At 38.9% G+C, this 20607-nt stretch overlaps 1 protein-coding gene across 3 annotated transcripts in view; it reads left to right on the top strand.

Moving 5' to 3' along the window:
* DAP3 (death associated protein 3) overlaps positions 1 to 10360 on the top strand; it is a 29186-nt gene extending 18826 nt beyond the window's left edge. For all 3 annotated transcript variants that reach the window (XM_054563175.1, XM_054563174.1, XM_054563176.1), the window contains exons 5-13: positions 1833 to 1941; positions 2086 to 2178; positions 3183 to 3313; positions 4230 to 4310; positions 4402 to 4560; positions 5096 to 5155; positions 5470 to 5559; positions 8980 to 9097; positions 9998 to 10360. In XM_054563175.1, the coding sequence (XP_054419150.1) occupies positions 1833 to 1941; positions 2086 to 2178; positions 3183 to 3313; positions 4230 to 4310; positions 4402 to 4560; positions 5096 to 5155; positions 5470 to 5559; positions 8980 to 9097; positions 9998 to 10083 (927 nt within the window). In that variant the 3' untranslated portion in view covers positions 10084 to 10360. The remainder of the gene's footprint in view (positions 1 to 1832; positions 1942 to 2085; positions 2179 to 3182; positions 3314 to 4229; positions 4311 to 4401; positions 4561 to 5095; positions 5156 to 5469; positions 5560 to 8979; positions 9098 to 9997) is intronic.
* The last annotated feature ends 10247 nt before the right edge of the window (positions 10361 to 20607 follow it).

The raw sequence follows: 20607 nt of genomic DNA, 5'->3' as shown, positions 1-20607 counted from the left end.
AGCTATATAGAAATGATATTTAGATTAGATGCATGTTTGTTCTTCCGTCTCACAAATTTTCAGGAAATTGTAGTTCTGTGGTCATAACTTTAACCCAAAGAATTGCTTGGGTTCTTGATAGCCATTCAAAGAATTCATGATTAACTGCAACATGGTTTATTGGCATAATTGGTTCTTTTGACTAGTTTCTGCTTAATTATTTTCAGCCTCAGAAAGCATTCATTCTTAATAAAATATCAAACTTGACTGTGCCGATGACTTTTAGCTGAGGAACCAAAGGCTATCATTTCTTCAGTGTGCTTCATTTTTAAAAAATTTGATGTAATGTAAGAGAGCTAGCTAATACTAGACTATAAACAGCCTTGTCATCAAAAATTTTGTTAAGTTTGGAAATAGAACATAACTGGAAGGAAGCATCTATAATGTCACTTTAAACTGTTCTGTGACGTTCATAGTACAGTCTCCAGCTTCAGGGTTGTGAGGGTCTAATTTTAATTGTTTCAAGTTGCTCTCATGACGGTGTAACCACCAGTGCTTTGGAGAGAATCACTCATACATTCTTTCCATAATTTCCATTTATGTGAAGGCCAACATCCTCAGTGTTGCTTTTGTGTTTTTGCACTGTCATATTGCCTAAAAGGGCATTTTTGTATTAATATCTATATCAAATTTTTTAAGGTTTCACTTTTCATTAAGCTTGTACTTATCAAGTCCTTCTCCAATAACCCTTCTCCAATCCACTTGTTTGCTTAGGATTGCTTTTTAAAAAATACCACCCTGGCTGATGTGGCTCAGTGGATTGAGTGCCGGCCTGCAAACCAAAGGGTCACTGGTTCAATTCCCAGTATAGGGCACAGGCCTGGGTTGCGGGCCAGGTCCCCAGTAGGGGGCACACGAGATGCAACCACACATTGATGTTTCTCTCCCTCTCTTCCTCCCTCCCATCCCCTCTCTAAAAATAAATAAAAAAAATGTTTTTAAAAAATGAGACAACCGAAATAGCATAATCAATAAAATATATTTAAAAATACCAACACTATTTTAATCCTTATCTAATAATATTTGTTAGTTTCCTTTTCAATAGACTCTATTTTTTAAAGATTTTATTTATTTATTTTTAGAGAGGGGAAGAGAGGGAGAAAGAGAGGGATAGAAACATCAGTGTGTGCCTGCCTCTCACACTCACCCCACCATGGACCTGGCTCACTACCCAGGCATCAAACCAGCAACCCTTTGGTTTTCAGGTTGACTACTCAGGGCACAGTAGACATTCTTAAGTCACTTTTACACATATCAATGATTCTCAAATTTTTCCACCAGAGTATTCCTGATGGCAGAAAGGAAATGAACTTTACGTATCAGTTTTCTGGTTTGTCTGTATAATTCTAGAGAAAAGTCTGGATGGTCATTGTAATAAAAATTAGCTAAAAATAAATTTAAAGGAATTACCTTTATTCAGCACTTACCATTTGTCAGGTACTCTGTTAAGCATTTTACATACTTTTAATATTTATATCAATGCTAAGTAGTATACAAACTTATGTTGTGAATGTTTGTAGTGTTTGTAGATTTCAGTTAACTGATGGACTATCTGTACTTCATTAACAGATCTAATCAAAAGCTGACCCTTATGTTAATTGATATAAGATAATGTGTTTCTCTTTTCAGCTAAATTATATGGATATATTTTGAAATTCAAAACCAACCCAACCTCTCCTAACTGCATAAATAAAAAATATGCAATTTGTTGGTGTATTAGGCTCAGCGTATATACCAAGAACTGGCTAGAAGTTCCACACCCAATCTCTCCTTCTCCTTCTCTGTTTTGTTAGGTGAAGACATTCAGTGAAGCTTGCCTGATGGTAAGGAAACCAGCCCTAGAGCTTTTGCATCACCTGAAAAACACCAATTTTGCCCTTCCAGCTGTACGATATGTTCTCTGTATCCTTTCCTGCCTGTGTGCAGTGTCTTGAGCCAGTGCTTTCCTTCCTCAAATGGGAGAATAGAAGAAATGCAAGAGTACTCTTTGTCAACAGTAGAAGGGTCCCTTCTGGTAATGTTTTCTTTAACAAGTATGTTATTTAGATGGGGAGAAGGGAACAGGAAAAACCCTCAGTCTTTGCCATATTATTCATTTCTGTGCAAAACAGAACTGGCTGATACTGCATATTCCAGATGGTAAGAACTTCTGTCTTCACTGTGCTGAATTTAGTTATCCTGTTACTGTGGTAGCATTGTGGCTTTAATTTTCTGACAAGGCTCCAGTACTTCCAGGACAGGCCTTTGCTTCAGATGCAGAGTGGTCTGACTAGTTCATCATAATTTCTTCATGTTACTGAGAAGCAGGTTGCAAGGTGAAGTAAATGCAATAAGAAGGAATTCATCTAAAAGTTTCCTGGAGCTTCTTGATAATAAGAATGAAGTATTTTGGCCCAGCAGTCCTCACTTTGATACATAATGCCCACGAACATGACCTCCCACCTTAGAGGTCATCACGGGCTTTATTGCCATCAGTCAGCAATTTTGAGTATCCAGAGAGCCTTTTACATGGTACTGGTTATCATCATTCTAGAGTTTAAAAACTTAAACTCTCCTACTTTGTACATATCCCACCTGGTGTGTGTGTGCACCCAGATTTTATGACTATCTTTAGAAACTGCGAGGAAGCTGAGGTGAGGAATACACTTGATATTCCTTGTGTAATGATTAAAATGATAATGTTTAATCTAAAATGGAGCTGCCCTGGCCAGTGCGCCTCAGTGGTTGGAGTGTCATCCCATAACAGAAAAGGTAAGTGGGCTCATCTCCAGTTCTGGCATGGGCGTGTGCGATCCCTGATCTGGACACATGCAATCCCCGGTCCCAGCACATACAAAGGCAACCAGTCAGTGCTTCTGTTGCATAGATGTTTCTCTCTCTCCCTTCCTCTTTCTCTAAAAAAGCAAATGAAAATACCCCTGGGTGAGGAAAAATAAAATAGAATACCAGACAAAAATAAACCTTGGAAACAAGAAGGCTATAAGATAGATCGATCAATCCATCGATCGATCTATATAGATTTATATAGATATATATGGTTACAGTTATTTCCCATGACTTAAAAAATCATAGTCTTTTGAATTGAATACAGCCGGTTCCTACCTAGTGTATTTTCTGTGTGGTTTTTTTGGGGTTTTTTTTAGCTCATCTGTGGGTGAAAAACTGCCAAGATCTTTTACAGTCCACCTACAACAAACAACGCTTTGATCAACCTTTAGAGGCTTCAGTCTGGCTGAAGAATTTCAAAACTGCAAATGAGCGTTTCTTGAGTCAGGTAACTAGACTCCCAGGACTTTGGTGTTGGACATTCTTTAAATAGATCTTATCTCCTTGTGCCCCGAGTAACAGTGGACTGTGGAAAACTAGTATCGTGGTTGAAATAACTGTACCATTTTCTACTTCTTTCTTATATTTTACTCACAGTGAGCTCAATCTGAAACTTATTTATCCATGAGAAATAGAGGCAGAGGTAGGCTGCTCCCATCTTGTATGTGGCATATTGAAGTCCATATTAATAGATTAACTTTTCCAAGGTCACAATCTCAAATCTTCTAAAGCACATTTTCAGCTATGTAATTTTCTCCAGATAAGATCATTTTTGGAACCAGAAAGGTATTGGTAAAATTACTCTTTGGTAATTCTTAAATATGATCTCTCAACTCTAGATATTCAGAATCTTCTAGGAGCTTATTAAAAATGTAGGTGCCAAGGCCTAAAATTTTGACCTTTTTAGTCAAAATCATATGTATGACACCGATCATGTGGCTCAGTTGGTTGTGCATCATTTGCAAAGGGAAGTTGCCAGTTTGATTCCCAGCCAGGGCACATGCCTGGGTTGTAGGCCCAGTCCGTGTTTGGGGCACATGCAGGAGGCAACCAATCTGTATTTCTCTCACAGCAATGTTTCTCTCCTTCTCTTTCTCCCTCCCTTTTCCTCACTTTAAGATTAAGTAAATAAAACCTTTAAAAAAAAAAAAAGAATCATGTATACATACATGTGTGTATTTTTAACCTCCAGGGAGAAATAGGCTAGATAGCATTCACTTCCATACTGAGATCTCTTACAGGGCTTGCAAAATAGATGTAAACTGATTCCTAACTGATTCCTTAGCCTCCTACCTTCTCAGCTAGGAATCAGTTCATCCTTTGGCTGAGTAGCAACTTTTGGTTTTTATTTTGTTTGTTTTTAGATAAAAATTCAAGAGAAGTATGTCTGGAATAAACGAGAAAGCACTGAGAAAGGCAGTCTTCTGGGAGAAGTAGTTGAACAGGTATTAAAAAAAACAAAACTGTGTACTGTGCCATAACCAGGGAGGCCTCTCATAGAGAGGACTATAAGCCACCGTCTCCCTTTTGCTACAGGGTATAACACGGGTGAGGAATGCCACAGACGCAGTTGGGATTGTGCTCAAAGAGCTAAAGAGGCAAAGTTCTTTGGGTATTTTTCACCTCCTGGTGGCCGTGGATGGAGTCAATGCTCTCTGGGGAAGGACCACGCTGAAAAGAGAAGATAAAAGCCCAGTAGGAAAACTGAGTTTCTCTGTTCTGGGTTCCCTGATTTCTGTTGCCATTATATACATAGGCTGGGGCATAATAAACATGCAATATATTTTCTAGCTCTACGAGTATTTGAATTAAGATGTGTAGTTGAAAATAGCATCAAAAGGAGGTGATACCAAGTTCCATTATCTACTGAAAACTAAGGATATTTTGGACAGGGCATGACAGCAGAAACAACTTTTTCTTCCTATTTTCAAAATGAGGCTATGTGGCCTACGCAGGGAAGATCAGAGGCATCAAGGAAGGGGCTGGTTTGGGCAGTGGGTGTTTTCTCCCTTGGGGACCATTTTTAACTTAAGCACAGCAGGTTTAGGGCCAACAACTGTGTGGCCTATCTCAGAGGTTATACCTTCAGGTGCTATGGTTACATAGTAGCTGAGGATTTTTAGTTGTCACTTTAGTTGGCTCAGGGAAGCATCCAGGCAAAGCAAGTAATGTCCTCTTTCTTCTGCTCCCATTCCCTTTCTTCCCCCCTCAAACATTGACCAATGTGCAGATTGCCCCGGAGGAACTAGCACTTATTTACAACTTGAGGAAAATTGTGAAAAATGATTGGGTGAGTGCATATGATCTCTTAATACATTTCAGAAAGAAACATTTTTATTTTAAAGATCTACGACTGCTTCATTGCTAGTACCTTTCAGTTGCTAATTTTATGGAAAGTTCTTATATTTTATTTAATTCCTATAACTACCAAGTTTAAAATCTATATATTTGATTTCTAATCTTTCCACTTGACTGAAACAAGATTATTCAAAATCATTTTATTTAAATATTAGTGTCATTACTTGCTTGCAATTGTTCAAAGTGTTTTTATATCCTCTGTCTTTTTTAGCTTTATCTAATTTGGCTTTTTTTCCTTTCTTCCAGAACGGAGGCGCCATTGTGTTGACTCTGAGCCAGACTGGGTCTCTTTTTAAGCCACGGAAAGCCTATCTGCCCCAGGAGCTACTAGGAAAGGTCAGATAACGAAAATTTTTTGTTCCTTAGTCATTCTGTCTAAAGCCATCTTTTTTTTACCTAATTTCAGACCTGAAGAAAAAGTATATTCTTGTATGACTTTACCGAGATTCCTAAAATGTTAACACTTTACCAGGTTTACTTTATTATTCTCTCTCTCCATTTGTTTTTTTCCTGCATATGTGACAGTAATCTGAAATATGATGCCTCTTTCTCTCTAATTCATGTGTACTTCCTAAAATCAAAGATATCCTAGTAAATAACCACAGCACAGTTATCCAGATCAGAACTTGATATTGATATAATACTGTTAACTAATCTATAGAACTTCTTCTGATTTTGCCAGTCTATTTTTTTTTAAGGTTTTATTTATTTTTAGAGAGTGAGAAAGGGAGCGAGAAAGAGAGAGAAAAAAACATCATTGTGTAAGAGAAACCAACCAGGAACCTGGCCAGCAACCCAGGCATGTGCCCTGACTGGGAATGAAATCAGCGATCTTTTGATTTGTGGGAACAGTGCCCAACCCACTGAGCCACACCGGTCAGGGCACCAGTATATTCTTTACAGAAAAAGAAAGTCCTGGTCAGTGTATAGCATTCACTTGTCATTTCCCTTTAGTCTCCTCTATTCTGGCACTGTTGCTTAGTCTCTTTTATAATCTTAATATTTATAGTTCTATTTTTGAAGAATTCATGCCAGTTATGGGTTATTTTATGAGAGCATCTGATGTTTTCTCCTGATTATGTGTGATTTTAGAAGTGATGTGTGTTCTTAGTGCATAATATTAGGAGGTACGTGAAACCTATTGCTCCTACTACTGGTGATGTTAATTTGAATACTCAGTTAAGGTGGTATCCAACTGGTTTCTCTTCAGTAAAGTTACTCTTTTACTTTTATAATGAATAAATATTTTGTGGAGATACAGTTTGAGATTAGGTTAATATCCTGTTACTTCTCAAATTTCTCCTTAAAGTTTTAGTATCCATTGGTGATTCTTCCCTAAGTCAGTTATTATGATAATTGCAAAATAGATATTTTCTAGTTTCCATCATTTCCTCAGAATCTATCAGTTAGCTTTCTATGATGTGTGAGAACTTTCCTTTCTCCCTTAAGTATTTGTTTGATTACATACAGGTGGATTCTTTACCTTTACTATCATTTATTTTGGAGCTTACATTATCCCAGATTTGGCCAGTAGGAGCCCCTTCAAGCTGGCTTCTATGTCTTTTTTTTTTTTAAATCCTCACCAAAGGATATGTTTTATGATTTTTAGAGAGAGAGGTAGGTTGGAGAGAGAGAAAGAAACATTAATTAGTTGCCTCCTGTACGCAACCTGACCTAGGATCAAACCCACAACCTTTTGGTGCACAGGACAGTGCTCCCAACCAACTGAGCCACCTGGTCAGGGTTTCTCTGACCTATTAACATGTACCCGTAACTCTTTCTCTACTTATTTTTGGCACAAGAATATGTTTCAGACTTAATCTTATAATCTGCATGCCTACTTTTAAAATGGCCATTTCTCCAAGGACCCTTGATTTGTTTTACAGGAGAATGGTATTTAGAAATTAAGGGTGCTAGGTGTACTTACTGTTACTGTAAGTGACTTAAGTGTCACTTTGTAGGCCCTCCAGCAGAGTTGGTAAATAGATATATGTACTATTCAGATGTGTATGGACTATATGCATACATGTGTTTATCTGTACACATCATACATGTATATCTGTTTCTCTGTTGTAAAAAAAAACCAAAAAAAAGAAAAAGAAAAATGACAAAAAATAATAAAACACAAAGAAATAAAATTAAATAAACCATGAGTTCATACTGTTAGTTCCAATACCAGTCAAGTATCACAGCATTCACATCTTTCCCTCCTTCCATATTTATAACCCTCATCTCAGACAATAAGAAATCTGCTGTTAGACCCAGCTGTTGTGGTTCGGTGGATTAAGCACTGGCCTGTGGACCAAGAGGTTGCTGATTCAATTTCCAGTCCAGGCACATACCTGGGCTGTGGGCCAGGTACCCAGTTGAGGGCGTATAAGAGGCAGCTGATTGATGTTTCTCTTGCATGTCAATGTTTCTCTCCCTTCTCCCTCCCTTCTCCTCTCTAAAAATAAATAAATAAAATATTTTTTAAATATTTTAATAAAAGAAATCTGTTATTATCCACAGTCTATTTAACTGTTAGCTCAGTCTTAGGTTACAGTAAAAGTAGTTTCAGGGTTACTAACCCTTGACTCTATAAAAAATAGCTATAAACTGCAGCACAATATTTGTTTAAGTACTTTTCGTCTTTAGCCTAAGGATATTTGGTATCAGTACTCTGTTCAGAAGTTACCGTGGGATACACCTAAAACTAGGACAAAACAATATTGAATGTCAAAATAAGATAAAATTTTTTTAAAAAGTTAGGTTACTTTCCCTTATGCCTTCAGTGTTCTGTTCGAATTTGAGGTACAGTCGTCCCCCATTTATACTTGGTTTCATTTCCCACAATGTCATTTACCTGTGGTCAACTGTGGCCCAAAAATATTAAATGAAAAATTCCAGAAATAACTCATAAATTTTAAATTGGACACTGTTATGAGTAATATGATAAAATCTCACGGCCCATTCTGCCCAGGACACAAGTTAATCGTTTTGTCTAGAATATCCACGCTGTATATACTCCCTGCTCATTAGTCACTTAGTAGCAGTCACAGTTACTATCGGTCATTGCACTATCGCAGTGCTCGTGTTCAGGTAACCCTTGTTTTACTTCATGGTACCCCCTAAAGCATGAGAGTAGTGATGCTGGCAGTTCAGATATGCCCAAGAGAAGCTGTAAAGTGCTTTCTTTAAGAGAAAAGGTAGGTATGTATAGGGGGGAAAAAAGTATATGTAGGATTCAGTAATCTGCATGTTTACTAGTCCACTGGGGATCTTGGAATGTATCCCCAGTGGATAAAGGGGTCTGCTGTACAGTTTGATTGATTCATTTGTTTCAGTTTATATTCCATTTAGAGTCTTTTCCACATCCTTGTTTTATTTTTTTGTTTTCAATATATGAACTGTGAAAACTGTTGTCAATATTGAATTCAGAACTATTAAAAATTAAAATATGTATATGTTTATGTATGTCTATGTGTGTATATATATTCAAACAAGTGGAATCACCCCTCAGGTATTATAGTAAAATACAATACTTGTGGTCAGGTAGAGCAACAGTAGCCAGCCACTATATGTGGAGCCTCTTATATAAGGCAGGATAGTCGGAGACGGATGAGTAGAGTAGAATAGAAGAAAAGTTAAGAACTTACCCTTAAAATGTTTAAGTAAAATTGATCTCTCCACTGATTTGTCACTCCTCCCCCACTTTTTTTCCCTGCTCATTTGTCACTTAACAATCACTATATCTTTATACTTTTTCTTCTACAGGAAGGATTTGATGCCCTTGATCCCTTTATTCCTATCCTGGTTTCCAACTATAATCCAACAGAATTTGAAAGTTGTATTCAGTATTATTTGGAAAACAATTGGCTCCAACATGAGAAAGGTCAGTTGTTAAATTTTTTTGTATAAGGGCTTTATGGTCTCAGGAAGAGTCCCACTGAGTCAGAGCCTTGATCTCTTCTTCCCTCAGCAGCAGCAGATGAAATTTTTATTTCATCTTTTTTCCCTTTATCTTGACTTCTTTCTAGTTATTAGAGGGTTCAGAAAGGTGTGGGACTGGGGGCAACAGTAGTCTAAAATAAGATGCTCGTGCTATAAAAGGCCAGAACAAGCCCATTTACTTAGTTTGGGTGGCTGCCACACTTTTGTTGTTGCATTTTTCTTTCTTCCTTTCTCCTCTTCCCTTCCTTTCCCCTTTCCTTCCCCTTCCCTCCCCCTTCCCTTCCCCTTCCCTTCTTTGTCTTTTTAATCTTTTGTTCACTTACCATTCAACAAACCAATTGACTCATATCCTAGGGCACCCACAGAATAACTGATAGTGTGTGAGAAGCCACCCCCAAAGCAAACCAAATCCATGCTATACCTGCCCTAGTCTGTGTACATGAAAGCATTCCAGCTGTTCTTTTTACCCTTGCCCTCAGCTTGGGAATGGGGAGGGGGTAAAATGATGTGTTGGAAAAGTAAAGACTCTTCTATCAGTAGAGAATTAGCTATAATTGGAATAGGTTATTAAAGGAATAAAGGAAAGACTGTAATGCAGCTGCAGCAATGGTGGTTTGGGAAACATCATGGAGAGATTTCTGAGGGCGTTGGGAGATGTGACAAAGTCCTAAAGTCCAGAAGATACTCTTGAAGCAATGGGAGAGGTAGATGCTGGATTGGAAGACTAGAGACAGAAAGGGAGTGCTAATCTGATTAATACAGCCTCTGACTACAGAATTTTCTGGGTAACATAATACTGCAGGAGAAAACTGTCAATTTTCTGTGTTCTACTCCATTTTAGCTCACACAGAAGAAGGGAAAAAGGAACTGCTCTTCCTAAGCAATGGGAATCCTGGGCAGCTGGAGCGGCTCTGTGCCTACCTCTAAGCTGGAGTCACGACATAGGTGGAAGACAATGGACATTTCCTTTAAGAGGCCCAATCAAATGGGGAAGTGCCACAGTACACACGAGGAGCTCATGGGACTGAACAGGATTGCAGTCAGCTCCCACCCCTCATTGAAATTGTTTCCTTGTAAAGTGACTGTAATAGCAATAAGATGTCCTCTTGCTCGTCAAATTAATGTCAGTTCAGTATATGTGCTTTTGAAATTTTAATTAATCATGGATCTTTTCCTTATAATTAAATTAACTATCTTTCTTAAAGTGTTGTGTTAGATTTTTAAGAGGAAAGACTTTTCATTTCAGATTGGCCAAATTGAAATTCTCCAGCATTCTGCTTCTTGGGTATGTGCAGAGACTAAATTTCACTGAAATGTCCAGTAGCACTATTTTCTAGATTTTATTCAGTTCAGGAGTTTGAGATTCACAGGTTAACTTCTCCCTCCCAGATACTTACCATTCACTTCCTATTGACACTTTTGTCAGTGGTATCTGAGAACTTTTCTGAAACTCCGCCTGAATCTGGCAGCTTTGTATGGTATAGCCCCTTCATACTGGTTCCTGAAAGAAGTAAGTTATAAACCCCAACAGTATACATTGTGTGTAATTATTAACTTATCCTTAATTCATATAAAGCAGTACTAGCTATGTATCATCTTTGGGAGATCTGAGAAAACAATGACTCAGATCAATTTCAGTACATTTCAATTCTCTGACCCTACCCAGGTTGTTGGTATAAAGAGTCAGAAGATTGTGCCCCAGATTTACCAGTTATTAACTGTCTGTCTGAGGGTCTCTTACCCTACCTATTTCCTTCTCTAATTTCACCTTATTTTAGAGTAACAACAATGCCAAACTTTCAGGGGTTTTGTGAGAATTAAAGCACGTAGTATACATAGAATGACTCACACATAGTAAGTACCTATGAAATGGTAGATGGCTACTATTTATAACTTGGATTTTATAATGTTTTAATTGGAAAGTTACTATGGGGGTTCCAGTCAAAATGGTAGCATAGGTAAATATGGTTCTTGGAACCTCCCATAACCACATCAGAATTACAACTAAATTACAAAACAACCATCATTCAGAATGCCTGAGATCTAGCTGAAAAGAAGCCTTGTAACTAAGGATATACAGAAGAAGCCACTTTGAGACTGGTAGGAGAGGTGGAAACACAGAACCACCTGATCCCACACACACATGTGTGGCTGTTGAAGATCGGGAGGGATATCAGGGCTGCAGAGTTCCCCTCTGTGAAGCGAGAGGTCCTGGATCCACATCAAATCCCCCAGCCCAGGGTTTTAGCACTGAGAAGAGATGTCCCCGTAACTTCTGGCTTTAAAAATCAGCAAGGATTATGACTGACTGAGATGGAGGCTCCTGGAGTTCCAGGAGTCCCTCTTAACAGGCCTGCACTCAGACTTAACGTGGATTCACTCACGCTGAGCTCTGTCACTGGGGCAGAAGGGGAGGAACTGAATTGTCTGGCTTCAGGATAAGAGCTGGTGGGGCAACTCTCTCCCTGAAAGAAATGCTGGTGGAGGCCGTTGTACCATTGCAAAATCCTCGCCCCCCTTCCTCCCCCGCCCCCCACAGAACATCAGACAGGTGCCATATCTGAATCTCCCTCAACCTAGCTAATAAATTTTGCCCCACCCTGGTGATTCCCTGAGACCCCCACCCACCTAACTTGTGGGCCCATCAAAGCCATTTCCAGTGACTTTTCCATACAAATCGCCTCTTCCTCAAACTTCACATTTTCCTAAAATCTGAAAACAAGCAGCATTTAGCCTTGGCATACCCCATACCTCTTGCTAAGTGGCTCTGGGCCACACACTAGCAGCAGCCACCCTGTTTGCAACTTCGCCTCTCCTGGGTCCCTCTAAGACCAGCACATGTGTAGCAGCCATCTGCAGATTGCACAGTGGCTTCATGTCAGGTCGCCCTGGGCAGAGCAGTCAGTGACTGACCTTGCACCTAACAGCAGGCCCCAGAGCCAGTGCACCCAGTTTCAGACTATACTGGATTACAGCCCAACCACCTGCACAAAGTGACATACTCAAAGGGCAGATTCTGCAAGCCCCAAAGTCCCTGCATCGTAATTCCTCTGCTGTTCTCACAGCCCATCCTTGCAGCCTATTGGCCTGGGAGTCAACCCCTCCCAGTGATGTGCCAACAACAGTCAAGACTCAACTACAACAGTGCACGCAGCCCACACAGGGGATGCACCTGGAGCACTCAGGTGACCAAGGAGGCTGTGCCACTGGGCCCTACAGGACATCTACAGCATAAGTCAAGAAGATGAGCAGCTCTACTTAATACAGAGAAGCAAACTCAGGGAAGCAGCCAAAATGAGGAGACTAAGAATCAGTTTCCAAATGAAAGAATAGGGGAAAGCAGAACAAGAACTTTCTAAATGAAATAGAGACAAGCAAACTATCAGAAACAGGGTTCAAAACAACTGATGCACTGGCTGGTGTGACTCAGTGGACTGAGCACCAGCCTGGAAACCAAAAGGTTGCCATTTCAATTCCCTGTCAGGGCACATGCCTGAGATGCGGGCCAGGTCCACAGCTGGGGATGTGTGAAAAGCAACAGATCAATTTTTATCTCACACATTGATGTTTTTCTCCCTCTCTCCCTCTCTTCCCCTCTCTCTGAAAATAAATATTTTAAAAAAAACAATAGTTACAAGGATGCTCCAGGAATTTATTGAAAACTTCAACAGCATAAGAAGACATGGTAACTGTAAAAAGAACCAGTCAGAAGTGAAGGACACACTAATGGAAATGAATAAGTTACAGGGCTGAAGCTATATAATTTTATTAACCAATGTCACCCCAATAAATTCAATTTAAAAAATGAATAAATTACAGGGAATCAACAGTAGAGTACATGAAGCAGAGAATCGCATCAGTAATTTAGAATATAAGGTAGCAGAAAGCAACCATCAGAACAGTAAAAGAAAATCCAAAAAGAAAAAGGATTGTGTAAGGTGCTTCTGGGACAATTCCAAGCATACCAACCTTTGCCTCATGGGGGTGCCAGAACAAATGAGAAAGCAAGCTGAAAACCTATTTCAAAAAATGACAGAAAACTTCCCAAACCTGGTGAAGAAAATAAACATACAAGTTCTGGAACTGCAGAAAGTCCCAAACAAGATGAACACAAAAGAGGGCCACACCAAGATACATCATAACTAAAATGCCAAATGTTAAAAAAAAAAAAAAAAAAAATCTTAAAAGCAGCAAGAGAAAAACATTTAGTTATCTACAAGGGAGCTCCCATAAGACTGTCAGCTGATTTGTCAACAGAAACTTTGCAAGCCAGAAGGGATTGGCACGAAATATTAAAAAGTGATGAAAACCAAGGATTTACAACCAAGATCACTCTACCCAGCAAAGCTATCATTCAGAACTGAAGAATTGATAGCTTCCCACACCAGGAAAAGCTAAAGGATTTCCTCACCACCAATCCAGTATTATAAGAAATGTTAAAGGGGCTTCTTTAAGAAGGAGAAAAAAGTTAAAAGTATGAATAATAAAATGGCAGTAAATACATACCTATCAATAATTACCTTAAATGCTCCAATCAAAAAACAAATGGAGGCTGAATGGATTAAAAAATCAAGGCCCTTTCATATGCTGTCTAGAAGCAACTTCAGATCAAAAGACAGAATGAAAGTAAAAGGATAGTATAAGATATTTCATAAAAATGGAAACTGAAAATAAAGCTGGGTTAGCAATACTTACACCAGACAACATATACATTTTTTATTCAACTTTGATTGTATTTTATTTTGTCTAAGGCTTATGTCTTTTTTTAAGATTTTATTTATTTTTAGAGCGAAGATAAGGGGGAGAGAGCGAGAGAAACATCAATGTGTGGTTGCCTCTAGTGCGCCCCCTGCCGGGGACCTGGCCTGCAACCCAGGCATGTACCCTGACAGGGAATTGAAGTGGCAAACCCTTGCTTCACAGTCCAGCATTCAATCCACTGAGCCACACCAGCCAGGGCTTATTTCTTTTCCTAAAGTGTATTTTATTTATTTTTAGAGAGAAGGGGAAGGAGGGAGAAAGGGAGAGAATCATCGATGTGCGAGAGGAATGTTGATTGGTTGCCTCTCACATGTCCGTAACTAGGGACCTAGCCCGCAGCCCAGGCACATGCACTAACTGCGAATTGAACCAGCAACTTTTTGGTGTGTAGGACAGTGCTCAATCCACCGAACCACACCTGCCAGGGCCAGGCAACATATGCTTCAAAACAAAGGCTACAATAAGAGACAAAGAAGGAACCAGCACCTCTCCTTCTGGGTTTTTATCTGAATAAACCCAAACACTAAATCAAATGGACATATACATCCATATGTTTACTGAAGCTTTATTTACAATAGCCAAGATATGGGAGCAACTGACGTGGTGCATATATGCAATTGAGTATGATTCAGCCATTGAAAAAAGAATGGAACCTTGACATCTGCAACAACATAGATGGACCTAGAAGATATTATGCTAAGTGAAAAAAGCTAGACAGAGAAAGACAAATGCCATATGATTTCACTTATATGTGGAATCTAAAAAACAAAATAAACAAGCAGAACAGAGACAGACTCATGGATACAGAGAACATTTTGATAGTTACCAGATGGGAGAGGGGTTGGGGGAATGGATGAAGAAGGTAAAGTGATTTAGAACTACAAATTGGTAATGACTGAATAGTCATGGAGATGTACAGCACGGGAATATAGCTGGTAACATTGTAATAACTGTATGGTGCCAGGTGGGTAGTAGATTTATTGGGGTGATCACTTTATAAGATATAAACGTCTAATCACAGAGTTTTACACATGAAACTAGTATGTCAACTGTAAATTAAAAATTAAAAAATTAAGCCCTGGCTGGTGTGGCTCAGTGGATTGAGCACTGATTGCAAGCTGAAAGGTCACCTTGATTCCCAGTCAAGGAACGTGCCTGGGTTGTGGGCCAGGTCCCCAGTTGGGGATGTGTGAGAGGCAACTGATCGATGTTTCTCTCCCTTTCTTCCTCTCTTCTCTCTCTAAAAATAAATAAATAAAATCTTTAAAAAAATAAAATTTAAAGAAAAAAGAAAAGTTACTAGGAGGGAGACAGCCTGTGAATGTATGGTAGCTTTTTTTACTGGAGAGCCAGCTTCTTCTATTCCTAAACCTCAAGGATTCCCTATCACAAATAGAATCTGCAGCCCTGACCCAATCCTTAGTCATGTTTAGCTAGACCGATGTCCTAGCATCAGACTCAAAGATAACAGCCTTAGAGGCCTTAGAGAGATTGCTTAACCTGCTACCATAATTAGGAAAAGCTTGAAACCATTTAACATCCCTTTTAATATAGTTCTGCTTCTCCAATTGAACCCTGACTGATACACCTTCCAATATGGATAAATTGACTATTTATATTTATCTTTTCAGTAGCTCAAACTCACTTCCTTCTCTCGTTTCTCACTACTACTTATCATACAATTCCCTTAGTTGATATCATTCAGTAGCTTCACTCTGCCTTTGTTCTTGATTCCCTCATTAATCAAGACAGTGTTAAGAGTCCTGAAATAAAACCTTATCATATATTTTTGCCATATATGTGTTACAAAGTTGAGACCATGCAAAAACATGGAAAATCAGGCTCCTACTGTAATCCTTATCAGAAGATAGTTATTGGCTAGAATCTGCTAGTGATTGGCCAACCTGATCCTTAGCTTCCAGTAAGGCTGGGGAACTGGCATACGTCTTTGAAAGACTAAACTCATATAATTACTATGCCTCATTCTTTTTCATGAATGCGGAATAGTATGTCGTGTGGCTACCGCATCATTTATATACAAAATCCTTATTGAAGAATTCCCTCAGTACTTTTGTAGTTTGCTGAATATGAATTCTTAATTTGTCTCCAAATACTCTATCATAATCTACCCTATCCAGTTATTTTTTTCTCCACTTAGGCTCCTTCCAGTGCACCAGTTAATTAGTATCTCTATGCTAAGCTTCCTGCACAGCTGGTCTCTTGGGGCTTCTCTTCATTGCTAGATTGAATCTAGATTGGAAAGTATGAAATAAAAACTGTTTTATTTTCAGATTACATAATTCTGTATATAGAAAATAATAAGAAGTCTCACCCTGGCTGGTGTGGCTCAGTGGATTGAGCAGTGCCCTGCGAACCAAAGAGTCATTGGTTCGATTCCCAGTCAGGGTACATGCCTGAGTTGCGGGCCACATGCCTGGTAGGGGGTGTGCAAGAGGCAACCACGCATTGATGTTTCTCTCCTCCTTTCTCCCTCCCTCCCCCTCTGTCTATAAATAAATAAATAAAATATTTAAAAAATAATCAGAAATCTCAAAATACCTACTAGAACAAAAAAGGTTTGGCAAGGTCACAACAATTCAAAATTGATATACAAAAACCAACTGTGTTTATACTAGCAATGAAAAATTTAAAAAATGAAATAAAGTAAGTATCCAAAATAGGAAAGTAAAGTATTTAGCAACTTGAACAAAAGAACTGCAAGATGTACCCCAAAACTATAAAATATTACTGATGGGTGTTGATCTATAAATTCAATGCAATCAATACCAAAATTTCAGCAGAGTTTTTTGTAAAAATTGACAACTGATCCTAAAGTTTATATGGAAATAAATAGAACCCAGAATAACCAAAATGATTTTTTTTAATATAAAGTTTTATTTTTTTTTAAATATACAGCTGGCCCGGGCCAGTTTGGCTCAGTTGGTTAGAGCGTCATCCCATATGCCAAAAGGTTGAAGGGCTCAACCCTGCTCAGGGCATGTATGGGAGGCAACCAATCGATGTTTCTCACATAAATGTTTCCCTCTCTATGTGCCTTCCTCTCTAATGTAAATAAACATTTTTTTAAAGATTTTAAAAAAATGTACAGCTGGTGTGACCTGTTGTTCATGCATCTTCAGCAGCTCGGTTGGGTATCCCAACCTTTGGTGTTTCCGGTGTAAATTACTTGAACTCTGTGCTTTGAAACTAGCTGAGCAAGTCCTTACTAAGGAGCCCTGGCCAAGGAACTGCCGATCTTCAGTCTCTCAGAGACAACAGCTAGGGTTAGAAGCTTATACTTGGGAAATTCTTTATAGAGTTTGTCATGTGTTGCTTTGTCAAATAAGACCAGGTTATGAGCTTGTCCTGAACTTTGCTTTTGGACCCCTTTTTGGTCTTTCTCCCCCCCCCCCCGCCCCGCCAATTTGTTCATTGGGTCTTTGTCTTTCTTGGTCATCCTTCCAGCACCTTTCTTCTTCTTGTCCTTATGCAGCAGAACAAAACTCGAAGAGCAAATGCTACCACTGCTGCCTCGATAAGATCAATATGATTTTTTTAAAAAGCAAATTTGGAGGACTTATCTTCCTATTTTTAAAACATAATATAAACTTACATTAATCAAGACAGTGTTAAGAGTCCTGAAATAAAACCTTATATTTATGGCCAGTTGATCTTCAACAAAGATTTTAATGGGGAAAAATAATCTCCAACAAACTACTGGGATAATTGAATATGTACATATGAAAAGATGAATTGTGACTCTTACCTCATATCAGACACTCAAAGTGGATTATAAGAACTAAATGGAAGGAGTAAACTATAGCTATCCTTTAGGAATTGTGACTTGTATTTAAAATATCTTTTTTTAAAAGATTTTATTTACTTATTTTTACAGAGAGGGGAAGGGAGAGAGAAAGAGAGGGAGAGAAACGTCAATGTGCGGTTGCCTCTTGTGCACCCCCCACTAGGGACCTGGTCTGCAACCCAGGCATGTGCCCTGACTGGGAATCGAACCAGTGACCCATTGGTCCACAGGGCAGTGCTCAATCCACTGAGCCACATCAGCCAGGGTTATATCTAAAATAAATATAGGGCACATGTCTTGGTTGCAGGGCAGGTACCTAGTAAGGGTGTGTAAGAGGCAACCACACATCGATGTTTCTCTCCCTCTCTTTCTCCCTCCCTTCCTCTCTCTCTAAAAATAAATAAAATCTTTTTAAAAATTTAAAAAACAAAATATCTTGACTGTGGTGATGGTTAGAGTTTAGGCTAGAGAGAAAGATCAATTTGTTATTCAACTTATGCATCCATTAGCTTATTCCTGTATATGCCCTGAGCAGGGATTAAACCTGCAGCCTTGGTGTATTGGGATTATGCTCTAACCAACTGATTACCCAGATAGGGCTGTATTTTTTTTTTTTTTTTTTATGATTGATTGCTTTTAAAGAGAAAGGAAGGGGAGGAGGGAGAAACTTGTCCAGGGCTTACCCTTGAACCTTTCTTCCAGGCCCCTTTTTCTCTGACTCTCCAGTGAGCTACAGTAACAGCATCCGCACCTTGGTTCACTTCTGTCGCTATGACTTACTTCTTAGTGAATTCATGCAGTACAGCATGCCCCGTTTCTTTCCTATAACGTTTCTAAAAAGCCAAAGCAGCCCTTCCTAGACTCTTTTCTGTTGCTTCTTCTATCCTAAGCTCTTCCTTTATTTCACTGTCCCCAGCTATAATAAATGTGAAATCTTTCCTGCATGAAGTCAGACTCACAGAACACTGGCCTCCTAGAGGCAGACCCACTGCAGGCCCAGTCCCCATCTGGTAACAATAGTAAGTTTGATCACTTGGTTGATTTTGGCATCCTTCATTTTTCCCCTAATGTAATTAACAGGTTATCTTTGGATGGTTACTTTGAAATCCTGAAACCATCCTGTTTTCCAACAAATTATCACACAGTAAGTTGTTATTTTTTTAAATTTTTATGTTTTTACCCTTATCCAAGAACATGCTCACTGATTCTAGATAGGGGAAGCGAGAGGTAAGAGAGAAACACCGATCAGTTGCCTGATTGGGGGATGTTTGTCATCTAAATAAATGTTTAAGTTGATAGCTACAATCTATAAATTTAAATTTGATCTATCTACATGTATTTGCTGTCATTCTTCTGTCATTCCTTAACACGTATCCTCCTCTTCTTTTTTTAGTCTCCTTGTGAACTTAGGGATCTAAGACACTTAAAAAATGTAGTAGTTAGCCCTGACCAGTGTTGCTCAGTTGGTTGGATGTTGTCCCGCAAAGCAAAGGTTGCTGGTTTGAGCCTGGTCCGTCAGGGTGTATGCCTGGTATGTGGGTTTGTCCTTGGTCTGGATGCATATGAGAGGTAGCCAATTGATGTTTCTCTCCCTCCATTATTCTCTTTTTGTTTTAAAAGAAATAAAATCTTTAAAAAACAAAACATGGTATTTAAAGACTGAAATTGGAACAGACCAATAGAGCAACAAGAGCCCAGAACATAACATAAAATGCATTAGTAATATTTGAAAAGATTAAATAAATGTGACTTTTTAAAACAACAACAAAATTCTGTTCTTCAAGCCTTGGCTGCTATTGCTAAGTGAGTGGAGCACATGACTGGGATCAGGGCAGTTCAGGGCACATGCCTGGGTTGCGGACTAGGTCCCCTGCTGGGCACGTGGGATAGGTGACTGATGGTTGTTTCTCTCGCACATTGATGTTTCTCCCTTTCTTTCTCCCTCTAAAACAGAACAGAACAAAACAAAACAAAACAAAACTAAAAAACAAAAAAACCTGTTCTTCGAAACACTCCCTTGAAGGAAATGAAAAGGCAACCAGGGTGAAAGAAGGTATTTTCAATGCCTATAACTGGACAAAGGGCTTGTATTCAGAATCAAGTACCCACTCCTACAAATCACTAAGAGAGAACCCAAAAGAAACATGGGCGAGAGACTTAATGCTCATTTAATGAAAATGGATATCCAAATGGCTGATAAACATATCAGAAGGTGCTCTCAGCCTCTTTGGTTATCAGGAAAATTAGAACAAGTGATAAGAACTAAAATTTTAAAATATTGGCAAGATTATGAAACATCGACTGAATGTTCCCCTACACTGGTGGTGTAATTGCAAATTGGTAAAGAAATTAAGAAAACAGCTTAGCGCTATTTACCGCGGTTAAAAAATATCCAACCTTATGACCCAGTAATTACATTCCATGGTAATGTGTGCACAGCCAAAGGCACAAGAATGTTAATTTTAGCAACTGAAAGCCAAAAACTGGAAAGAATCCCAACGTCTGTTATCAGTGTAATACAAACACCTGTGGTATTTTCATACAATTGACTGTTGTGAAGCAAAGAAAACTCAAAGTACACGGATGGAAGTACACAACTTCACAAACGATACCGAGCAAAAGTCAGACGCAAAAGAATATGTGCTCGTATTTATTTAAATAATGTGATGATAGATAGACAAGACAGACAGACAGATAGATAGATAGATAGATAGATAGATAGATAGATAGATAGATAGATAGATATAGATAATCAGAGGCAGTTCACAGGGTTAGATATCAGGAATGCTGTGCCTTTGGAGCGGAATGAAGGGACGTGTGGGAAGCTTCAGGGAAGCATCCACTTTCCTAGCTAGGTTTTATTTTTTCCTGAAGCTGAAGTATCC

Source organism: Pteronotus mesoamericanus, unplaced genomic scaffold (assembly GCF_021234165.1).
Source record: "Pteronotus mesoamericanus isolate MK-2021 breed Mesoamerican mustached bat unplaced genomic scaffold, CSHL_Meso_final scaffold_705, whole genome shotgun sequence".
In the NCBI taxonomy this organism is placed as follows: domain Eukaryota; kingdom Metazoa; phylum Chordata; class Mammalia; order Chiroptera; family Mormoopidae; genus Pteronotus; species Pteronotus mesoamericanus.
This window is presented reverse-complemented; position numbering and strand designations above follow the sequence as displayed.